Source organism: Tiliqua scincoides, chromosome 1, assembly GCF_035046505.1.
Source record: "Tiliqua scincoides isolate rTilSci1 chromosome 1, rTilSci1.hap2, whole genome shotgun sequence".
Classification (NCBI taxonomy): Eukaryota; Metazoa; Chordata; class Lepidosauria; order Squamata; family Scincidae; genus Tiliqua; species Tiliqua scincoides.
The window spans coordinates 208,707,009-208,729,935 of NC_089821.1; the positions used below are offsets into that span (position 1 = coordinate 208,707,009).

A 22,927-nucleotide genomic window follows, 5' to 3' on the forward strand; every position below is an offset into this window, starting at 1 on the left:
GGTTCATACTTTGTAAAGTAGTCTTTATTAAATAAAGACACTTCAGATTACTGTTTTGCAGATTGTCCCAATGGGAGGTCATCATGCCAGCTCTGTTGATCTAAATTTCCATACTGGGCTGAAGGAGATGCTTTCTTAATGAAGTACTTATTTATGCAGATGAGTCAAGAGACTTGTGGCAATAGAATTAATTGCATTTCTAAAGTGGATGAGTTTGGTTTCTAAAAGCGTCTGGCAGCTTTAAGCAGATCGGTCATCCAGTTTTACAGTTTTTTTTAAAAAATGGTCTTTTGCTTACCATAATTGTGTTCTTGATTCCATCTATAGATTTTGGGATTTCTCCAAGCCTGATCCTCTACTTGAAACTGTGGAGCATCATTCAGAGTTTACGTGTGGCCTTGATTTAAGCTTGCACCAACCTGGACAGGTAAGATAAAAGAAGGCTTTCTTCTTATATGGATGTAACCATAGTTTAACTACAGACTATATTGTGTGTAGCTGCAGTTCCTTTTATAATTTACCAGAGACAAAAGGGTAAATGAAATCTTGTGATTGAGATACAGTATCTACTTGTGAAGATTTTCATAGTTAGGAGATACAAACATATGTGGTATTAAGTATGACTAGGTGTGAACTTATCCAGAACAGTATCAGATTCTCCAGTTTTGTATTTTTATATAATGAATAAACACTACCTTTCCAAGAAATGCTCAAGGCCGGTAAACAAAATAAAGCAATGGAAAAATCATTAAAAGGCTAAAAATTCAATCATCTGTTAAACCTAAACCTAAAAAAAGGAGAAAGTAGTAGAGGTGAAACTCATACTTAGTAAAAAGCAACCCAATCCACAGTATCATTATATAAAGACTAGCACTAAAAGTGGGTGAGAAAAGGAAGCAAGATGGTTTTAGGTTCAACCTAAAATATGGTGAACTCATATCAAATAGCATCTCACTTTATTGTCCACTTTTGAGTACTCATCAAGACCCCCAAACTTACTTAAGATGAGATATCTTGGTCAGTCATTGTCATGATCTCTGTCCCCAAGGGTTTGTCCCAAGGGTCAGGTCCACATTCTAGGAATTGGGGTATGACACTTTGGCACAAGGAGCATCCCAAACATGACACTAGGCCACCAGGCTGAAATTCATCAGACATTTCTATTGGCCCATTTGGCCCCAAATGGTGGGCTGATTTTCCTTATAGTGTCCCTGAATTCCTTGAGTTGGCTGGTAGGTGTTGACCATTTTTTTTTTAGATAAATTTTCTCTGGATCTGACTAGATAGAAAAAAATTTCCAGGCTTATGAGTGTTTGTTTGGTCAGATTTTCTGCTGCAATTAGTGTGGCCCTGGCCTGCATATCTCCAGAACCTCCTCCCTCCCCCTTCCCTGCAGGACCCTGTTCCAGCCAGGATGCCACCTGCCTGTGAGTGTCAACCCATGCTGCACAGTCCAACAGGGCTCCCTGGGAGGGGGTTTCACCACTGCAGTTTCCCCCTTGCCTTTTCCTTATACCTTCTCCTCTTCTTGCTTTCCCCCTTCCTCTTGCACTTCCTTCCCTCCTGGCTCATCGCCCTTTGCTTTCCTTTTCCTGATTGCTCTCCCAACATTCTCTCTTCCTGTTGCTTGTCCTCATCTCTGTTTCATTTTTGTTGCTTGCCCTTTCCACTCATTCTTCCCTCTTCCCCCTCCTCCCTGCTCCCTTCTCTGTCTCCCTTGCTCCATTTTGTCCCTTATTTTACACCCCCCCAGGTTGTCAGCGGATGCACAACAGATAGCACCTCTCTCATTTCCAGTACCTGGCATCACCTTGTCTCCAGAGCTCCTTGTCTCCAGTCATGTAGCCGCTACCTCCTCCTGGGCCCTGTCAGACACTATGGGCACAATCCTAACCCCTTATGTCAGTGCTTTCCAGCACTGGCATAGCGGTGCCAATGGGACATGTGCTGCATCCTACAGTTGGGTGTCAACTCACGGAGGCCTCCTCAAAGTAAGGGAATGTCTGTTTCCTTACCTTGGAGCTGCATTGCCCTTATGTCAGTGCTGTTAAGCACTGACATAAGAGGTTAGGATTGCACCCCATGATGTATATCATGTTATTTGTTGAAATTGTTAGGGTGGTAGATATATTTCCTCTAGTACTTTAAGATAGTTTGAGCAACAATTCCTCTACTTTTGCCCTTTGTGTAGGACAGGGAGGGTCAACAGTTGACCCATGCGCAGCAGCTGAAAGGGTCAGCGCAGCAGCACAGACTCCTTAGAAGGATCTCGTTGCTGCGCAGTAGGTGTCCAGGGATCCCATGAGTACCACCAGACACCACCTCAAGTACCACCGGTGTACCCGTAGTTGAAGAATGGTGTTTTAGGGGAACTATTAAAACAGAACAAAAAAAACAGCAACAACAGTAAGCAACAGAACCAAAACCTGAAAATTATAAAAGTGAGAAGACAGAATGGAACAGAGAGCTCTTTAGGTCCCACTGGAAGCCAACAGGGAGGGTACTCTTTATACCCAGGGTAGAGGGTGGGAGTTCCACCAAGGTTTTCATCTTTCTGAAAGTGCTGTTGGTGGGCTTATTCTCCCTTGTTTTCTGATAACATTTTCCTCTAATAGCTAGTTGGAAAGGACTCCTCTTTCTCTGAAGTGATCTGAGCAAGTTGCACATGTCAAACTTAACCCTCCTTCCCTTTCAATATTATGGCAACATTAATACAACTTCAGCCCTCTGACCTTGGAGGATTTTCCCTTGCCCTCAGATAAGCTGTTACTTCTGGAAGGGTTTTTGGACTGCAGGACAATCCAAGAATCCACTCTATGTGCAATGGTTCCGCAAAGTAATGGGTATTGCTTCTCAAAACTCCCCCCCCCACCCTCACCACCAATGCCTGAAGAGCCTTGTAGAGCCACCTACTGTACCTACTATGCCTCTGACCATTTGTGTCAGTGGTCCAGCAGTGTACAACAGCAGCCCGACTTTTGCGCTGCCTTAGTGCAAGGCCCCAATCCTCATTGTGCAAAAAGCCAAAATACATCATACATTCCAGCTGCAGTTTTATGCCATTATCTTGATGAAAAGTGCATGCAAAATTAAAGGTGACTCTGCATTGGGGTTCTTATCAACTGCTGTGAAATAACATGGGTTTCCATAAGTTTGTACTGACATATCATTCATTTCCAAATGGGTGTTGGAAATACTTAACATTTAAAAAAAGATTTTACAAGTAAGTAAATAAAATATCTTTAATATGATCTTCAGTGACTCACCTTCTAAATACTTGAAATGTTTTATAAATAATAACATTTGTGTTTTCTTACTTATTTAAGAGAAGAGATGTAAGATCATTTCTATGAATCTGTACTTTGTGAATAAAACAAGACTTCATTAAGTTATGCATATGTGCATTCTCTGCAAGGATTTTTTCCAGGCCATCTAAATATAGCCAAAAAATTAAATTAAATCTAGTTTACTATACCAGTAATACAAATATTTTACTGACTACACCCAAAAATCACTAGAAAAAAGAAAATCAGCGGGGTAATGTATTTTATTCTTCTTGTGTCTAAAATTTGTAAGTCTGAACCCTGAGTAATATTCTGTCAAAACTGGTCAATAATTGGATTTTGAATCAACCAGGGAGGAGGATCTTTGTCATTTGAGAAATGTTTTTGGTTAACTAAAAATGAAACCTTAATATGATCCTTTAAATTAGTCTCTAGTAAATTTGTGCTATAAGAGCCCACACTCTTCATTTATGATGACAATCCTTAGCGCAATTTGCCATTTTAAAGGGAAACTTGGACTTATCAAGAAGAAATAGTATGGAGCATTTCTTTATCAAGGTCACATAAATCAACTGAGGGCCCAGTCCTATCCAGTTTTCCAATGCATATGCAGTCACAATGCAGCCCCAAGGTAATGGAAACAAATGTTACCTTGAGAAGGCTGCCCCTCACCACAGGATGCACCGCATGCCTAGTTGGCATAGCCGCATCAGTGCTGGAAAGCTGGATAGGATTATTATTATTATTATTATTATTATTAACAGTATTTATATACCGCTTTTCAACTAAAAGTTCACAAAGCGGTTTACAGAGAAAAATCAAATAACTAAATGGCTCCCTGTCCCAAAAGGGCTGTATTGGTTAGAATTTTATTCACAGTTTTGTGTGCTAGCCTTAATCCCATTAATCTCTGTGGAATTTAATTGCACTTAACTGTGCATTGGATTGCTTCTCATAACAAGATTTGATTGGGACTTTGTACCATAAGGACTATGTGTACCCCATGTGCCATATTGTGCAACTCAGAATCTTAATTAGCTCCCATTATGTTTTTTAAAAGTAGGTTTTTATGCAGCTTTGGTGTTTGCAAGCAAACTGTATATGATGAAGTGCATGCTGCTTTGAATTATTTCAGTAGAGCAGAGATGGAATTTCAAAATTTGTTTATCCTCACAACCTTCCTAGACCATATACTTCATCTCTGTTCCTTTCCTCCACCATCTTGGTTCTTACTAAAATATTTATATTTCTTCAGGAAAGTGAAGAAATTTAGATTGAATTATAAAAATGCACACCATGTGCTGTAAGTGCCCAAACTGGATTCCCCTAGTGTTGTTCTGACTACTATTTCTGGCTTTTAATAAAATAAGGAAGTAAGAGCAGCATATTTCATTCAGCTATATTATTAGGTGTTGCAGTTTCTGCTGAGACCTTTGTGAGCGTTTGCTGCCATTTGGAAATATCATTTTAAGATTTGTATAGAATAAATTGTAACCCATTAAATCAGTTGGTTGAACCTTCCAGCTATTGCTTCAGTGGTCAAATTCATCTTTTTTTCAACTATGTTATTTTAAAGATTCAAAGAAATGAGGGAAGTTCCTTTCCTTTCATAAAACGCTTGAAATTGTGGTATTTTAGAACTGCTTTAGTAATAAGACCGCATAACATTCAACGCAAATGTGAGAAAAAGAAATGAAAAGTCCTGGAAACCCTTTCTTTAATTCTGTACCTAGTTATCAGGTCTACTTTTTATGCTACAGAGAATACCAACGATGTTATATAAATGAATGCATTCTGTTGAGCAAGGCTTTTTCTATGGTAGTTCTCTGCCTGTAAGCAGGACTACGCACTCTGTAGAAAATAAAACATTATCTTGCAAAAGTTCTGTGAAGTATGAACTACAGTTAAACATCTAAATTGCAATTTTTTAAAAAAAAAATGCAGTATAGTGGGGAAAAAGTGTATCCCAAAGCACAGAAATGTGACACTTGCAGACAAATGTTGCAGTCCGCCAAGAATACTATTTGAGTACTGTCTCTCAGATTAAAATTAAAACTCTGAGTTCATACACTGTATAGAGTACATTCCTGTAGAAATCAATGGCAAACTTTCCGCTGAGCTTAATGGAGCAGGACTCTAGCCTGAGAAAAATGACACATTTTGTGTGAGAAGGAACAAGGCCTCACCTATATCCCAAAGTAGACTAGGGCAATTCTTATTACCACAGCTACCTCTGTGTCTACATTCCAGCAATTGCCTTTACCCCTCCCCCCCCAGATGCCAACCTTACACTAATAGAGCCACCAGCAGAACGATACCGCTGAGAACCGGCCAGCTAAGTACTAGTTTTTCTGTTGGGTTTTAAAAAGTGGTTCTGGTGTTGGGCTTTACCCTGGATGATCCAGGTTCAAATCCTTGCTTAGCCATGAAGCTCCCTGGGTGACCTTGGGCCAGTCACTATCTCTCAGCCTAACCTACCTCAGAAGGGTTATTATGAGGATACAAGGAAGGAAAGAATCAAGTATGCCGTCCTGAGCTCCTTGGAGAAAGGAGAGTATAAAAATGTGAAAAATAAATAATTAAAATTCCATGGTTTTGATATGCAAGATTGTCCATGTTAGCTGTCGAAAATGCCTCCAGTCCTCAGTTCACAACTTCATCCTTTTGAGCATGAATTAATCTAGAGTCAAATGTTGATGGCTGCAACTGAGAAGACTGTCAGATGTAAATGTAAAATATTCAACTCCATAACATAAGTTCCTGAAGGAAATGAAAGGGAATTACACATTTGATGGAACTCTGTCAAGGAAACTGGCAATCATTATTTAGCTTTTATGAGCTGGTAATAGGAGCTTTCATAAATTCTGAATTATTTCTGTTAGATCTTCTTATAGTATCCTTTAGCAGATAATGGCAAATCATGACAATTTGAACTCTTGGCATAGTACATTGTGTTAAAAAAAAAACTCTTTCCCAGAACCTTTCCTCTTCAGGAGAGTGATGAGATTGTAGCTCAGTTGTAGATCACCTGCTTTACATGCAGAAGGTTCCTAGCGTATCCAAGTAGTGCTGCAATAGACCCTTGTCTGAAACCCTGGAGAGCCCATACCAGTCAGTGCAAACAATACCAATGGCATTGCACTAGTGGTTTTAGTTGGTAGAAGGCAGCTGCATATCTTCATGTTTCATAATAAGATCTCCAGAAAATTTGTTTAGAAAATATAATGATTTTGTATCAATATTTGCTTTTTTAAAAAAGTCACAGCCAAATCTGTTTTTAATTTTTTTCTACATTTTTACTAAACAAAATATGACCCTTTTTTGTTAGTTTCTTTGTCAAATCCTAAGTCTACTTGCTCATGATTAAATGCCACTTTAAATTGTAAGTGTATTTAGGACTACAGGCACTTAGGTTCTGATTTTCTTGGCACTTGTGAGTTCAACAAATATTGACTATATTGTAAAAGATTTTCCTGTCTTCTTAAAGACCGAAAAGACTGTTTGTCATCCAGGTAATTTCAAAAGGTTGAAAAGATTACCTCAGGGTACTGGAAAGGTCTGAATAGCAAAGTCACAATGTAATGATCAATAACTACTTTGGGAACTGTTGAAGAAGAAAATCAGGTCAGTGTAAATGAGTATTAATGAATGGCTACTGGTTTTAATTCTATTGGTGAGAAACAGCACTACCAATGTGGATGAAGGTAAATATTTTAGATGGGATGACATTCACTTTAGAATTTGAGGTGAGAGATAGGCTTTGTCAGCCTACATATTTACAGCATTTGTCACATAACCTTTGTCAGCCTACATATTTACAGCATTCGTATTTTTTACCTTTATGTAGGGTGGATGAGGCTTAATTTATGTAGTGCAAATAATTTGTCAAATTCCATACCAGCAAAGTGGTTGGGATGATAGTAGCTGGACAGCCCAATCCTGAAGCTGGTGGCTCAGCTGGGTGCAGCGGTGCCAAAACAGCTGCATCCAGCAGCGCTGCTGGAGGTCTCCTTAGGGGAAGGGGACTTTTATCCTCTTCCCCTAGGGAAAGCCCCAAGCCCTGCAATGGGGCTTTTCAAGTCTGTCTGCACTGGCTATTTTGCTAGAGCAGACTTGAGAGACTCCATGTTGGGCCTTCCAACCTAATACAGTGTTCAGGATCTGGCGGAACAGAGTACCGGTGGCCGCTCTCTTCTGGGTGCCATGGACATGCTTTACTGCATGTTTACAACACCCAGTGCCAGCGCTGGAGCTCAGCATTGGCGCTAAGGGAGTTCAGGATTGGGTCCTAAATCCATACAATAACAGGAGCTAATCTCATCATGTCCAACTTTCCTTTTGAAATGGGGACAATTAGCTGATTTAAGTTTGCAATATTTGTTCCCAAGTTCAAGAGGAGGAAAACACTGTTCAGTTCCTGAAAAGTTTGTTTTTGGTGGAAGGATGTTACTTAGTCTGTTACTGTCATCCTTTGCTACTGTACTCAAGGACAAGAGCCGAAAAAATAACCCTGAGAGTACATACAGTACATGGTCCTATGCTGTATGTATAGCATACATGGTCCTGTGCTGTATGTATGGCATACCTATGCCAAGGAACAGGAACAAACTGAGCTACATAGGATCACAGTACAATATACTTGATTTGGGGGTCCCTAAAAAGTTAATATGGCAGCATGATTCTTTCCTGTTCTAATATTTCTAATAATAATTCTTAGCCCAGATTTCAGAGTAATTAGTCACAGGACTAATTATAGAATCATAACAATTATAATAGCTATAGAATCAATTGTTATATAATTAATTGTTATATAGTCATAACAATTAGTTTGTTCATACTATTATAAGCGATGGGGAGTGGGGAGACACTTCCCTAATCAATCTGTAACTAAAACTCAGTTTAATTTATGGTAATTCATTAAGCAAAATAAGAAACCATTAATAATGAAAATCATTTCCCGAGTCATTAGCTCTATGACTTAATGCTTTGTTTAAAGGAAAAGCTGTTAATACTGCAGTTCAACATTTACCATAATTAACACACCAGTTTTCATAATCAGTTTGTCTGTTCCAGCTGTTTATGCTAATCTGTTTACTCTCTCTTCATGAGGGACTGAAGAACCATAGCAACTCTTTGCTTGCTGTCAGGTAAAATATTCTTCTAGTCCAGCTAACTTTTTCATAACTTAACTTAACTTAACTTAACTTAACTTAACTTAACTTAACTAACTTAATCATAACTTTTTAAAGCCTGTGGAACACAATAGCCACAATTAATTTATATTGCTTTCAGCACAATCCTAGTCATGTCTACTCAGAAGTGAACCCCACTGAATGCCTCACTCTCAAGGAAGTTGAGAATAAGGCCGGTTGAAAAAAATGGGACTTACATCTGTGTAGAGGTGTCTAGAATTGCACTGTTTTTCATGTCATGTCTAAGTGTAGCTGGATTGGAGCTCTTGAGAATGCAAGAGTCCTTGTAACATAGTCTGATGTCTTCATAAATGACACCAGGATTTGCTCTTCCTCACCTTGCCAAGATAAATTTGAAACCAAGTAAATGGACGTGGTTGTTGGCTAAGAGATGAAAACATTTTGATGCTGTTAGATGTGGATTAGTAGTGCAAACACATCTCAGCTGCTTTTGTATGGCAGCTAATTGATGTGGAGTATTTAGCCACTTTCAGAGATGGCATACTATTGCCAGATGGGCCATTATTCTGATCTGATACAGCTATTGCAATGTTCGTCTTGCACCTCCTGAATGTTCAAAATCGCTGCTATGCTTCTATTTGTCATTCCCTCATAGAGAAGGAGCAATCTGTTGATAAAGTTTGCCAAATCCTGGTAGTTTCGTCAACATTCCTGCAAACATCATATAGTTACTTATAATGTGCATGTTGTGTAATTAATATAAATGGCAGATTGGCATTTAAATGCAAACATGCATACCATGGCATTTTGATCAGATGTAGTTGTCTTACATGAATATTTATTTATAGATACATTAAGATATACTTATCTAGAAAATGCAATATAAGTCCAACATCAACAGATCCACTTGTAACATGATCTGTATAGTGTTATGCCCACTCCACTGTTGTTTTTTCTTCCAGTTTTTCTCTGGTGGCACCTATTCCATTGAACCAAGTGAATGGATTGCTTTAAAAATAAAAGAACCATTTCTATTCTTATGGGTTACTTGTGCCTTAACATTCTGGGGCAAATAGATGTCTATCGACCTTTGCAAACATTTACCCCTTCCACTTTGCCTCCAAACAATGGGATGGTTTTCAGGCTCTGATAGTCACATGGGGAAGCGCTGTGTGAAGTGTAAGTACTTGCATACACAGCAGTATTTGTGGCTATACAGTTTCAAGTCATTTGTGGTGATTTGTTTGGTTTTTTCTTCTTCTTATAAATGGTAATCCTGGAACCAGGGCCATTCCTCCTGTCCTTAGAGGTATTTTACACCCAGATATTTAAGGCATCTTATCAATAATATAATAATGTTTTTTATTATTACATACAGTAGAATTGCAGGAATCATTGCAGTTATGTGTTGATGTGCACTGGGTATTTCCTGTCTGCACAGGACCATTTGGAAGGTGCAGCCCTTATTGATTTGCAGATGACATTTTTACTAGGTTGTGACTTTTATGAAGCAGTTTTACAGTTTAGAATCAAGTTGACTTCAAAGGATAGGGTACAGGGATGTATAGCTAAACTGAGGTGGTCTCTCTGGAATACTTTTCTGTTTCCTACGCTAGTCTAAGTTTTCGTTTATATAATGCTCAGCATGTTCCAGTGCTTCTGTGTTTAGAGTACCACAAAGATCTAATCTAGCTCTCTATCCATTCCTATAATGCTCAGTGAAAAAGGATGGTCTCAGTTATATTTCTAAAAGCAGATATTGAAGGAGTCAGTCAGGCTTCATGCAGGAGGGCATTCCATCAGTTGAGTACAATTAGGGGTGCTGGGGGAGTGTGCCCCGGTGCTGCGGGGGGGGGGGAGTGGTGGTGACAGAGGCTACCTTCTAATTTTTAAAATCTAGGTATTTTCAAATAATATCATGTTACATATCTTTTGATGCATAATTTGATTCAGAATGCAATGAAACAGTGTTGAAATATCTTTATTCTATCAAACGTTATAGCCAAAAAAAACCAGAAAAGGAAAACACCACTGCCTTATGTAACAAAAAGTAGATTACCCTGGGAATCATGTAACAAAAGCTGTACACTGTAACAAAAAGTGGATTATACTGAAATTACCACTGGGAAGAAATAGCTTGATGCAAGCATTTCAGAAAACCAAATGTATTCTTCATAAATGTACATATATTTTGCCTTTCTTCTATATTACAACAAAAATATATATATGCTTTTATATGTATGATAGACCTCAATGTATACTATCTTGATAGGCATTCTTTCCCTATTTTGGGTTATGATATCTAATGTTCACTACATATGCAAAGTCTATTATGTATAAATTCAATAAATGAAAATGTTCGCTGTCTGTGCTTCTTCTTTGGCCATTATTATTATTAATTTCATATCGTGACTATTACTAAAACAATTTTGTCATGGGGAGGATGCCACAAATTTATGTGCCCTGGGTGCCAAATGACCTTCATATGCCACTGAGTTCCATAATGTGAGCAAAGCAACCTGGCTTAGTCCTGGGAGCCACCAGTAACCTATCACCAATATGGCCCACCTTTTCAGCCTAGTTAGTCAGGGCTCCATTGCAGACAAGTTGCTAATGCAACAGAGATTTCCTCCAACTCCTCAACAACATGGCAAGAAATTATCTGGACCCCCAGCTAAAAGAGTTGGGTGGGTACTTCCCAGTGCAAAAGAAAAGAAGTTCCCAGATAACTCTGCATTGTTTGGAACGTTTTCTACTTCACATTGGGAGAAGCATCTGCTGAGCCAGAAATGGATCTTGATATACTGCTTAGACTTAGGTGGTGATCCCGGATTACTCGAGTGGACATAATGTTGGACTTTATCTGAGAACCAGCAATTTGAATAGGTTACCTTGAACAAGTCACTACCTCATCTGAAGAGTCAGATTTGTCACACAAATCTGTTGTGAAGGTGGATGATGTGTGAAATGATGTTGCTGGGCATTTAACAAGTTGTACATATAAATAACTGATCAGATTTTCACAAGCTGTTAACTACTATTTTCCCCTTTGTGTCATTGGAAGTGATGCAGTGCCAGGCAAAAACTTCCTCATTTTAGGCCTGCATATAACTCCTTTTGTTACAATAGGGGAGATCTAGTGATACATCCCAGCACTTTCTATTGGGATATTTCGTGTCTTATCAGACTTCAAGAGATCACAAATATTTATCAATTTCCTATTGACGTTTTCCCTTAGCTAACCGCACCTAGTTGCACTTAGTTTTTCCATGTACTATCAGAAACAGAGTTGAATTGAATTACGCAAAATGATTCTCGGAAGTCTGTGTTTTGTAGAAATGCTGTTTGCTCTTCTTGAGATTTGATGAAATGATTCTGCTACTATATTTGTGTTCAGAAACTACAGTATGATACTAATTAGGTTGATTACAGGTGGGAATTCCCCAGTGTTTTTGCAGATGGTGTCCTTTGCATTATTTCCTCTTGGCAATTGAATGTCCTGGAAAATAAGATTTCACAATTGTTCAGTGAACTACATTTGAACAGGTTGAGTATACCTCATCTGAAATGCTTGTTACCAAAAGTGTTTCATTGAAAGTTTGCTTTTAGTGACAATGTGAGGAATGCAGATACAAGCAGGAGGTTACACAATGACATGTATTCAATGGAAACAGGTAGAGTGCAACTTCATAACATAGATGCGCAAGGCATGTCTCCCAGTGGGTGCAGGCAGGATGCAGTGATGACATTGAGACAACTGAAGTAAATCAAGATAAGGTCTGTAGGCTAAGACATGAAAAACTTATGTGTCTCTGAAAAGCTTACATTTATTAGAGACAATATCAAATGCCAATATGAATAATAAATTACTGAATGATACTCCTTTTTCCTTTTGCCTTTATTCCCCTAATAACTAATACATTGGTCTGTTTACTCTCCATAGGTGGCAGACTGTGCTTGGGATGAAACAGTGAAGACCTATAGTCCATCTTCTTTGGCAGTTCCTGCATAGAAAACAGTCTCTATGAAAAACAGCAAATTTGGAAGGAATCATTTCCAGCTTCCCAGAACAGCACAGCACAGTGTTTTTGTGGGATGTATGTGACAATGTCACCCATTAATCACCTTTTAAAATGTGATTTAGTGTATTAAAAGAAAACATATAAGGAGAGGTTCATGTGACCTTTTTTCAGAAAGACTATGTTGGGTCAGCATAATGAGGACCTAAGTAGTAAAAAAAAAACAACCAGGGAGAACAGAAAGGCTCCTAGATTTGTCTGTGTTACAGAGTGTATGTGAGTATACAGAGTATATGGCAAACAATCATGTAACCATTCAATTATTTTAACCATGTCCAATATATTCTAAAGGCAGAATGCAAATGATATTGTAATTTGACCACAGGTTACAATTAAAATATAGAGTTTATTCTACAGTGTAGTATCACTCTGGTGCATAAAATATTGAGTTGATTTCTGCATTGTAATATGGTGCTTGCTGTTGACAGACAGTAAATAACCTGCCATTATCTAAATCCGAAATCCTTTCCAGACTTTCCTGGGAGTAAGTCCCATTGTCTGTAATGGATCTTACTTCTGAGTAGACATGCATAGGATTGGGTTGTAACTCTGTTTTAGCAAAGTTTTTGTCTCATTCCTTGACAAGAACATACTCATTAGATGTTTCACTTTGTCTGCCAACTTGATAAAGGTCATGCTTATGAGTCACTTCACTATATTTGGAGTCAGTTCAGGTTGGGCTATAACTGATATAGGACTGCCAACTCTTGAAGGACAAAATTATAACACCTGGGCAGGGGCAGACTCAAGAAAAGTCAGGGAATAGAGCCCCTATGCCTGGAAGAATTTCATTATAAAAGAAAAATAAAGAGAATCACTATTTTTCTTTTATTGTGAAATGTTTGTTGGCAACCTTCAGTCTCGAAAGACTATGGTATCGCGCTCTGAAAGGTGGTTCTGGCACAGCGTCTAGTGTGGCTGAAAAGGCCAGTTCGGGAGTGACAATCCCTTCCGCACTGGGAGCAAGTGCAGTCTGTCCCTGGTCTGTCTCCCTGGCTATGGGCCTTCCTTCTTTGCCTCAGTCTGTTGGCAAAGTGTCTCTTCAGACTGGGAAAGGCCATGCTGCACAGCCTCCAAGCAGAATGCTCAGAGGCCAAGGTTTCCCATCTGTTGGGTTTCATTCCTAAAGCTGTCAGATCCCTCTTGCAGATATCCTTGTAGCGCAGCTGTGGTCTACCTGTAGGGCGCTTTCCCTGCACAAGTTCTCCATAGAGGAGATCCTTTGGGATCTGACCATCGCCCATTCTCACAACATGACCAAACCAACGCAGGCGTCTCTGTTTCAGCAGTGTATACACACTGGGGATTCCAGCTCGTTCCAGGACTGTGTTGTTTGGAACTTTGTCCTGCCAGGTGATACCGAGGATGCGTCAGAGGCAGCACATGTGGAAAGCGTTCAGCTTCTTCTCCTGTTGTGAGCGAAGAGTCCATGACTCGCTGCAGTACAGAAGTGTACTCAAGACGCAAGCTCTGTAGACCTGGATCTTGGTATGTTCCGTCAGCTTCTTGTTGGACCAGACTCTCTTTGTGAGTCTGGAAAATGTGGTAGCTGCTTTACTGATGCATTTGTTTAGCTCAGTATCCAGAGAAAGAGTGTCGGAGATCATTGAGCCAAGGTACACAAAGTCATGGACAACCTCCAAATCATGCGTAGAGATTACAATGCAGGGAGGTGAGTCCACATCCTGAACCATGACCTGTGTTTTCTTCAGGCTGATTGTCAATCCAAAGTTTTGGCAGGCCTTTCTAAAACAGTTCATGAGCTGCTGGAGATCTTTGGCAGAGTGGGTGGTGACAGCTGCATTGTTGGCAAAGAGGAAGTCACGCAGACATTTCAGCTGGACTTTGCTCTCAGTCTGGAAAGGTTGAAGAGCTTTCTGTCTGATCTGGTCCAGATGCCTTCTGTTGCAGTTTCAAAGGCCTACTTCAGCAGGACAGCGAAGAAAATCCCAAACAAGGTCGGCGCGAGAATACAGCCCTGCTTCACACAGCTTCGAATGCCAAAGGGGTCTGGTGTGGAGCCATCAAAGACTACAGTGCCCTTCATGTCCTTGTGGAAAGACCTGATGATGCTGAGGAGCCTGGGTGGACATCAGATCTTGGGGAGAATCTTGACGAGGCTGTCCCTACTGACCAGGTTAAAAGCCTGTGAGATCTATGAAGGCTGAGATCTATGAAGAGTGGCTGTTGTTGTTCCCTGCATTTCTCCTGCAGCTGTCTAAGGGAGAATACCATATCGGTGGTGAACCTGTTGGCTCGGAATCCACACTGCGATTCTGGATAGACGCTTTCTGCAAATACCTGGAGCCTCTTCAGTGCAACTCGGGCAAACAGCTTTCCTACAACGCTAAGGAGAGAGATGCCGCGGTAGTTATTGCAGTCACCCCTGTCGCCTTTGTTCTTGTACAGCGTGACAATGTTTGCATCCCTCATGTCCTGTGGTACTCCACCTTCTCTCCAGCAGAGGCAGAGGATTTCATGCAGCTCAGTGATGATGATCTCTTTGCAGCACTTTAGGACTTCAGCAGGGATGCTCTCTTTCCCAGGTGCCTTGCCAGAGTCCAGGGCCACGTGAAGTTCTGCTAGGGTTGGTTCACTGTCAAGCTCCTCCAACACAGGCAGGCACTCAATGTTGTTCAGTGCTTCCTCGGTCACTGCATTTTCTCTGGAATATAGCTCAGAGTAGTGCTGCACCCAGCGTCCCATCTGCTGCGCCCGGTCCTGGATGACCTCGCCTGTGGCAGACTTCAGAGGGGCAGTTTTCTTCTGTGTTGGACCTAGGACCAGCTTGATACCATCATACATCCCCTTGATGTTGCCCGTGTCAGCTGCTATCTGGGAACAAAGTCGGAGCCAGTAGTCATTAGCACGTCTCCTGGCAGTCTGCTGGACTTTGCTGCGAGCAGCTAGGAGGACCTGCAGGTTGCACTCACTGGGACAGGCTTTGTATGCTGCTAGAGCTCTCCTCTTTTCCTCAATGACTGGTGTCAACTCCTCAGAGTGGGCTTCAAACCAGTCTGCCGCCTTGTTGGTCTTCTTGCCGAATATGGACAAGGCGGTGTTGTAAACGGCATTTTTGAAATGTTCCCATCTGTTGAATGCATCTGCATTGGCTGGGCCTGGAAGAGATTCCTCAAGTGCTTGTGCAAATTCCTCCACTTTTCCCTGGTCCCGGGTCTTGCTGGTGTCAATGCAAGGTCTTCCTTCCTTTTTTGTGTGATACAGTTGCTTAGTTAGCAGTTTCACTGTGCTGCACACCAGGGAGTGGTCAGTGTCGCAGGCAGCACCCTGATAACTGCGTGTGATCTTGATGCTGGGAAGGCTGGAGCGTCTGGTGAGAATCAGGTTGAACCGGTGCCAGTGCTTTGATCTTGGGTGTCTCCAAGAGACTCTATGTTGGGACTTTGTGTTGAAGAAGGTGTTGCTGACACAGAGACCGTGATGATAGCAAAGCTCTAGCAGGCGTTGGCCATTTTCGTTCATCCTCCCAGTGCCGAACTGGTCTAAGCAAGTGGGCCATGAACTGTGATCAGCACCAACTCTAGGACTGAAATCGCCGAGGATGAACAATGGCGTTCTTTCAGGGATTTTCTTGATAGCGGTGGCCAGGTCATCATAGAATTTGTCTTTAGCTTCTGTTGGAGATGACAGAGTCAGTGCATATGCACTGATGAGAGTGACAAGTCCAGTGATGAGTGGAGCTGCAGGGACAAAATTTTTTCACTTCCTGCAGAAGTTGGGATGATGGATTTCAGCAGGGTATTTCTGACCGCAAAGCCAATGCCATGTTCCCTGGTCTCGTTTGGTGGTTTTCCCTGCCAGCAAAATGAGAAATTTCTCTCCTTGACAGATCCTAAGTCCGGCAACCTCGTCTCTTGAAGGGTGACGATGTCTATCTGCAGTCTGCTCAGCTCCATGTTGATGACAGCTGTTTTGCAGGCATTGTCTATTTCTTGCGGGTCATCAGTGAAGCCAGGTGTCATTGTCCTAACATTCCAGGTGCCCAGCTTTAGGGCAGGAGTTTTCTGTTTTCTGTTGCTTGGTGCAGAGTTGTCGATCCACTTGTCGGTTTTCACCCTAAACCCCAGGCATAGTCCCAGAAATAGTCCCAGGCATATGGGCTCTATGCTTCTTTTGAAGTCTCTCCCTGTTGAGAACAGAAACTGTTGAAGGGTCAATTCACTTCTAACTAGTGTTTCTCAAACTGTGGGTCACGTCTCACTAGGTGGGTCACAAGCCAATTTCAGCTGGGCCCCCATTCATTTCAATATTTTAAAAAAATATATTAGACTTAATGCCACCATGTTATGTGACTGGATTTGGGGAAATGTTACATATCTGTATTTTTAACACGCTACTGTGCATATGCTTTTAACAATGATAGTAAATGGGACTCACTCCTGGGTAAGTGTGGGCAGGATTACAGCCTAGGATTGTTAAAAAATTTCCTGCTTGATGATGTCACTTCTGTCATGACATCACTTCCACTGGGTCCTGGCAGATTCCCATTCTAAAAAATGTGTCCTGGTGCTAAAAGTTTGAGAACCACTGCACTACCACTTTGAACAGGAAGATGCAGAAGCTACAAGGAGGAAACTACAAATTAATGTTTCAGGAGTCCTGAAACAGAGGACATATACTGGGAGCCTAAACCTACCCCTTGGCCCTGTGATTATCATGGGACTTAAGGCAGCCAAAAGGTGCACTTTTAAATTATAAAGTCACGTGGCTAGATTTTTAAAGTATACTTTTTGGTTGCTGTGAGTTCCACAGTGGGTTTCTCCCCTGGGAACAATCCCTGTTGATTGCTGGGGAGGGGAGGGGAGGGAGAAGGAAGTGCTTTTCCCCACCCCAGCATTGGTACTTCCAAAATAGCAATTCTGCTACTTGTGAACCTTGCAGTGCAAGAAAGTGAGTATGGGAAGAGCTGCTTCTGACCACCTGTGGTCCACCAACCAGCTTACAGGTAAGATGTGGAGGAAGGGAAGGGCAAGCCAGGAAGCAGGTGGGGAAAAGCAAATGGGATGAGTGAGGGAAGGAGAAGGGAGCAAGGAATGGAAAAGTCATGTTGGGGAGCAGAGTCAATGAGGCGGAAAAGGGCAAAGCAGGTGGAGGTGAGAGGAAAATGGGGTGGAGCATGCGTGTGCAAGTCAGTGGCTCTAGAGCTGTGTCTGTGAAACTGGTGCCAACTCTTCTAAAGGCTCCTAATGAAGAAGCAACCTACAGTAACAGAGATTTCCTTCTCCTATTCTGTTCCAGTTCCATTTCAAAGGTTTCCAAACAACAATTTAATGATTAGGGCAGGGCTTTTCAGACTGGGGCAGAGGTGCAGTGGACCACAGTCAAAGCGGGGGGGGGGGTTTGGAACATAGCAGGTCAGTCTTTTGTGCCCCAAACCACTCTACATCAACTGCGCAGTGGAAGAACTACTGCAGTTTCACATGTGACTGCAAATGACAAAGCATTAACTGGCATCGCAGAGCCCATCTGGAAGTGCCCTGAATGTACTTACTGTCTTCCAAGGTCTGTTCACTGCATTAAAAGCAAAAGTTCCATTTTCAATTCAAGAGAATGGAAGTGTCACAAACACTTGTAAATTTATCAACTGAGAAATTGCACAGAACCATAAAACGACCGCATATTGCTTTTGGCAATAAATGCTAGACTTCTATAATAAAGCTGATTGTTTCAAGCCTTAATCATCCTATCTTCCTCTCTCTGGTCATTGTGAAAGCAACATGTTAGAGAAGAAGCAGGTAATGGAATATATTGCAAATTGTGTGTGTAAGAGTGAAGGAGAAAGAGAGAGGCTGCTACAGGAGGAAAGGAATATTTTCAGCAAGATGAGCTCTTATGAATTCAAAAGCTAGGAAAAAACCACACACGAGAATAGAAATCCCAGCCTCTTATATGCAGCTTTGATGGAATAGATCCTGGTTTTGATCTTCATATCCAATAGGTACAGAAATGTCTCATTCTGTTGACTTCCCCTTCTAGATTTCATGTCACAAGTCCAGGTGCCCTTTGGAAAAATGAGCAAATCCAACCCTGAATATAAGTTAAACAAATGCAATGTGACTTTTAACCTTAACAAATGTCTAAAGTAGGAAACATATACACATATTTCAGTGTAGTGAAAAATGTTTCATCAGCAGTCATTGAAAGCTAACTTTTAATTATTTGGCAAGCTTTTTTTTTTTTTAAGTAGTGGCTTTTAGGGAACACAGCAGTTATCTTGTGGTCCTTCAATAGCTGCATTCAGAAGTGGCCTTTTAAGTAGAAATGTCATTAGTGTTTAATCCTTATTTTAAAGGGCACATTAAAATTCTTTCATGTTTTTTCTCTTTTCCTGCCTTTGCACATGCCATGAAAATGTGCGATTTCTACGAAACGGCTTGAAGTGTTTTATCACAGTATGTTTTATATTATTGCAATTCCACATTAAGATTAGACTTCTTGGGGAACCGAATCAATTACTACTTAGGCAAGTGTAGACCCTTTGAAACTAAGGAGATTTCACCTGTGTAAGTGGCTAGTGAATCATCCCTGGGAAGGATTAAAAGGTATGCATTTTGGTTTTCCCAGGTAGTGTATGGCCTAATTAGTTCTGGCCATTAGTTACCTTTCGGTAATGGAGTTTGCTTGGTAGCCCACTGTGAAATGTTTGTTCAACACTTCTTAAATGAAATTTTCTTCTCATGTCAACTTGGATTCCTTTGGGATGCTGGGTCTGAAGAGATGGACAAAGCCATGGAGTCATTCAGCCAACTGTCTGTGCCAGCGATTTTCAACCAGCATGCCACAAATGGTCTACAGGTGTGCCGTGGGAGTTTGGGGGAGGATAATTTATTAGTGGGGCCATTGGAGGATGTGAGCCCCTGGCCAGCAATGCAGTGTGCTTTGTCTATAGTAAAAAAACTGATGGTGTGCCTTGAAAATTTTAGTGCATTCTCAGTGTGCCGTGAGATGAAAAAGGTTGAAAGTCACTGGTCTGTGCTCTGGCTCTTGCTCCTCATGCTATTACTTTGCTATGAGAAACTGTTCAATTGATATTGAACACTACTTGAAGTGAAGGATCTCTTTAGGAGGCTATCATATTACCATTCCTGAAAGCACTGTTTGGCCAGTATCTTCCTGGGTCTCTGTTTAGCCTATCTTTTGGGGTCCAACTAGTAAAGGAGATGGTAACAGGTCAATTCCAGACATTCTTGGATGAGATTGAGAGCCCAATTTTATCATTCCCCCCTCCCCCGGCTGTTGGAGTCAGGCTAAAAACAGGTTCGCTGTATCCAGTGAGAGATGAGCAGGATTGGGAGGTTTTACAGATGAAAGGGGATTTAAATCCCCTTATAACTCTGTAACCTTCCCAACCTGCAATGGTCTTCTTGGTCCTGTACTAGCAATTTCACTAGTACACATCTGAGGAGAGAAAGGAAGCAAGGAGGCTGTAGGAACGAGATAGGACCAAGGTATGTCATCACAAATGAACAAACTTCAAATGTTTCTCATTGAAGTGTTTTCTTCTGCCCCTTATCCCAACTTTGAAACCAATTGCACTTTCTTTAAAAGTATCTAACTCATTTCATTCCAAGTGCTTGGAGAGGATTACAAGAATTTCAAACAAATTTATAAAATGACATTTTAAAATATCTCAAATATATATTTAAAAAGTGTATTAAAGTGCTAACCAATAATCCCACTCTGTTAAATAGGACTTACCCTCAAGCCTATTTGCATAGGTTTTCAGCCTTCGTGTAACGCAAACTACAGGTGTGACCCCATGTCAGCAGAGTTCCATTCCAGGACCCCTGTGGATAATTGAATCCATGGATATGGGGAACACCCCCCTCGCCTACCAGAAGCACAGGGAGCTGTGTTCCCCTCAGCTCCTGAGGGTATTCTGTGGCCTGCAGAGGCCACGCATATCTGCCTGTGGCCTCTGCAGGTTTCAGAATGAGTTTTTAAAAAGTGACTTCTAGTTTTATCATAAAACCAGATGCTTTTATTGCCTTATAAGGAGAAGCAGGCCTCGGAATGCCTTATAAGGCAATAAAAACATTTTACAATAAACTGGAAGTTGCGTTTTAAAAAATCTAACAGTCATTCTGAGACCCATGGAGACCAAAGGCAAATGCATGTGATCTCTGTGGGCCTCACGCTACCCTCCAGAGACAAGGGGAACACAGCTCGCCTTGCCTTTGGAGGGGGCGTGCAGGGGGCCCCCTGCAGACCCAATCCAAGGTTAACTGAAACCGTGAATACAGGGCTCCCTCCCGTACATAATATCTTTGGGAAAGATGATAGTTTAGACCAGGGGTGACCAACCTTTCACCGTTAGGGCTCATGAACCTTTAACAATTTTGTAGAAGAGGAAATTTCAGCAGGTGCAGCTTCTTCTCATCTCACAGATGTGAGGCAAGCTGCACCTGCTGAAATTCTCTACACAACTGTTAATGGTTGGGCAGCCCAATCCTGAGCTGCTTGGGGCGCGTGGCTGCAGTGGCACCAAGAATGGATGCCACTGCATCCTGTGTGTGTCAGCCTGCCGCAGGCAGTGCCTTGGGAGAAGGGTACTTTTGTCCCCTTGCCCCACGTGAGGGAAGCAGCTCCACAATGGGGCTACTCACTTTACCGCCGGCGCCGAGCCCTACACGAATGGTCAGAATCCAGTGGAGCAGAGCTCCAACGGACCCGCCTCCTGCCTCCCCACTCCCTCCCCCATCATGCCTCTCCCTCGCCCTCTCTCCACTCTCCCCACGCTTCCCCCCTCCCCGGAACGCCTTCTCCCCGCCGCCTTCCCACCCCGTCCCCACCTACTGTGATGCAGCTCGGCAGTCCGTGAGACTGCCAAGTGGCAGAGGCTGGGTGCCCGCGCTACGCTATCCCGGCACTAGCCCAGAGCTGGCCTGTAGCTGGTACAGCAGTAGCTCGGTAGTAAGTGTAGCAGACGTGCCTTATGGCACGTTTGACAGTGTATGGTGGCATGAAGCTGCTGTGCTGAGCTCAGGATTGGGCTCTAAAGTTGAAAGGTTGGCCACTACTGGCCTAGAGATTAATGTATGCTCCTAGGCAAATTTCTCGGTTTGCTTTCTGCTGAGAGTGATCCCTTGAAAAAAAGTTTCAATCAGCACCTGTGCATTCTTTCTGATGACATCACTGCTCCTGATGTAAGAGAAGACCAGGAACTCCACTCTCTCTCTCTCTCTCTCTCTCTCTCCCTCCCCCCCCCATCTCCACCCTGGTCCTCCCTGAGATTTGTCTGTCCATCACTCTCTGGCATATAGGCAAAAATGACCACCTTTTCAAGAGAGTTTTGCTTGCTGCAATTCTAACTACGAGTATTAGAGTGTTTCTACTGGAGTGTTTATTGATCCATTATGTTTATTATAGGGGTTTTTGTCATTGATGAATGTATGTTAAATTGTTGTTTTACAGTCCAATCCTAACTTTCCCTGCAACAGGCAGGCGAGCAGGCCTGTGCTGTATCTAGTGCAAGTTTGGGACCAGAATTGGCACAACCCGACAAAAGAGGAAAACGTTCCCCTTACCCCATGATGTTCTGCACTGGCCCCAATACGTCTACTCGGATGTGTGCCACCACAAATCCGAGCAGCATGAAGCAGACAGAGGTCGCTCTGTGCCACCTGGAAAAGGGGTCAGGATCCAGCATAACTGCCAGATCTTGGATCCGCCCCCCCTCTCCCCACCCACCCGCCCCTGGGAACTTTGCCCCACTGCTCGCCTTCCCCCCGCCCTGAAATGCCTCCTTCCTGTGTCCTCCCCGCCCTCCCCACACTGTCCCCCAACCCCTGCACCAGCCAAGCTCAGCCAATGCAAACTCTCCCCCCCCCATGCCTGGATCCAGATGGGGAGGCCAGCGCACCTCCTTGTGCTGACCTCCCTGGCTCTAAAGCCTTATGGCCCATTTGCAACATCCCTGGGTCAGCATAAGTGACTTGTGCAGGTCTAACCTGGGGGTTAGGTTTGCACTTTAATCATTTTACTGTAAATGCTTTAAAAGTTTTTGTTAATATATGTTGGCAACCTTAGTCTCGAGAGACTATAGTATCGCACTCTGAAAGGTGGTTTTGGAACATTGTCTAGTGTGGCTGAAAAGGCCAATTCGGGAGTGACAATCCCTTCCACAACGGGAGCAAGTGCAGTCTGTCCCTGGTCTGTCTCCCTGGCTATGGGCCTTCCTTCTTTGCCTCTTAGCCTCAGACTGTTGGCCAAGTGTCTCTTCAAACTGGGAAAGGCCATGCTGCACAGCCTGCCTCCAAGCGGGCCGCTCAGAGGCCAGGGTTTCCCACTTGTTGAGGTCCACTCCTAAGGCCTTCAGATCCCTCTTGCAGATGTCCTTGTATCGCAGCTGTGGTCTACCTGTAGGGCACTTTCCTTGCACGAGTTCTCC

The 22,927-nt window shown here is 42.3% G+C and overlaps 1 protein-coding gene across 1 annotated transcript in view; it reads left to right on the forward strand.

The window, feature by feature from the left end:
* PEX7 (peroxisomal biogenesis factor 7) overlaps window positions 1-12,606 on the forward strand; it is a 75,281-nt gene extending 62,675 nt beyond the window's left edge. Inside the window, exons 9-10 of the mRNA XM_066611229.1 lie at window positions 328-427; window positions 12,381-12,606. Of these exons, the coding sequence (XP_066467326.1) occupies window positions 328-427; window positions 12,381-12,449 (169 nt within the window). The 3' untranslated portion in view covers window positions 12,450-12,606. The remainder of the gene's footprint in view (window positions 1-327; window positions 428-12,380) is intronic.
* Window positions 12,607-22,927: the final 10,321 nt, after the last annotated feature.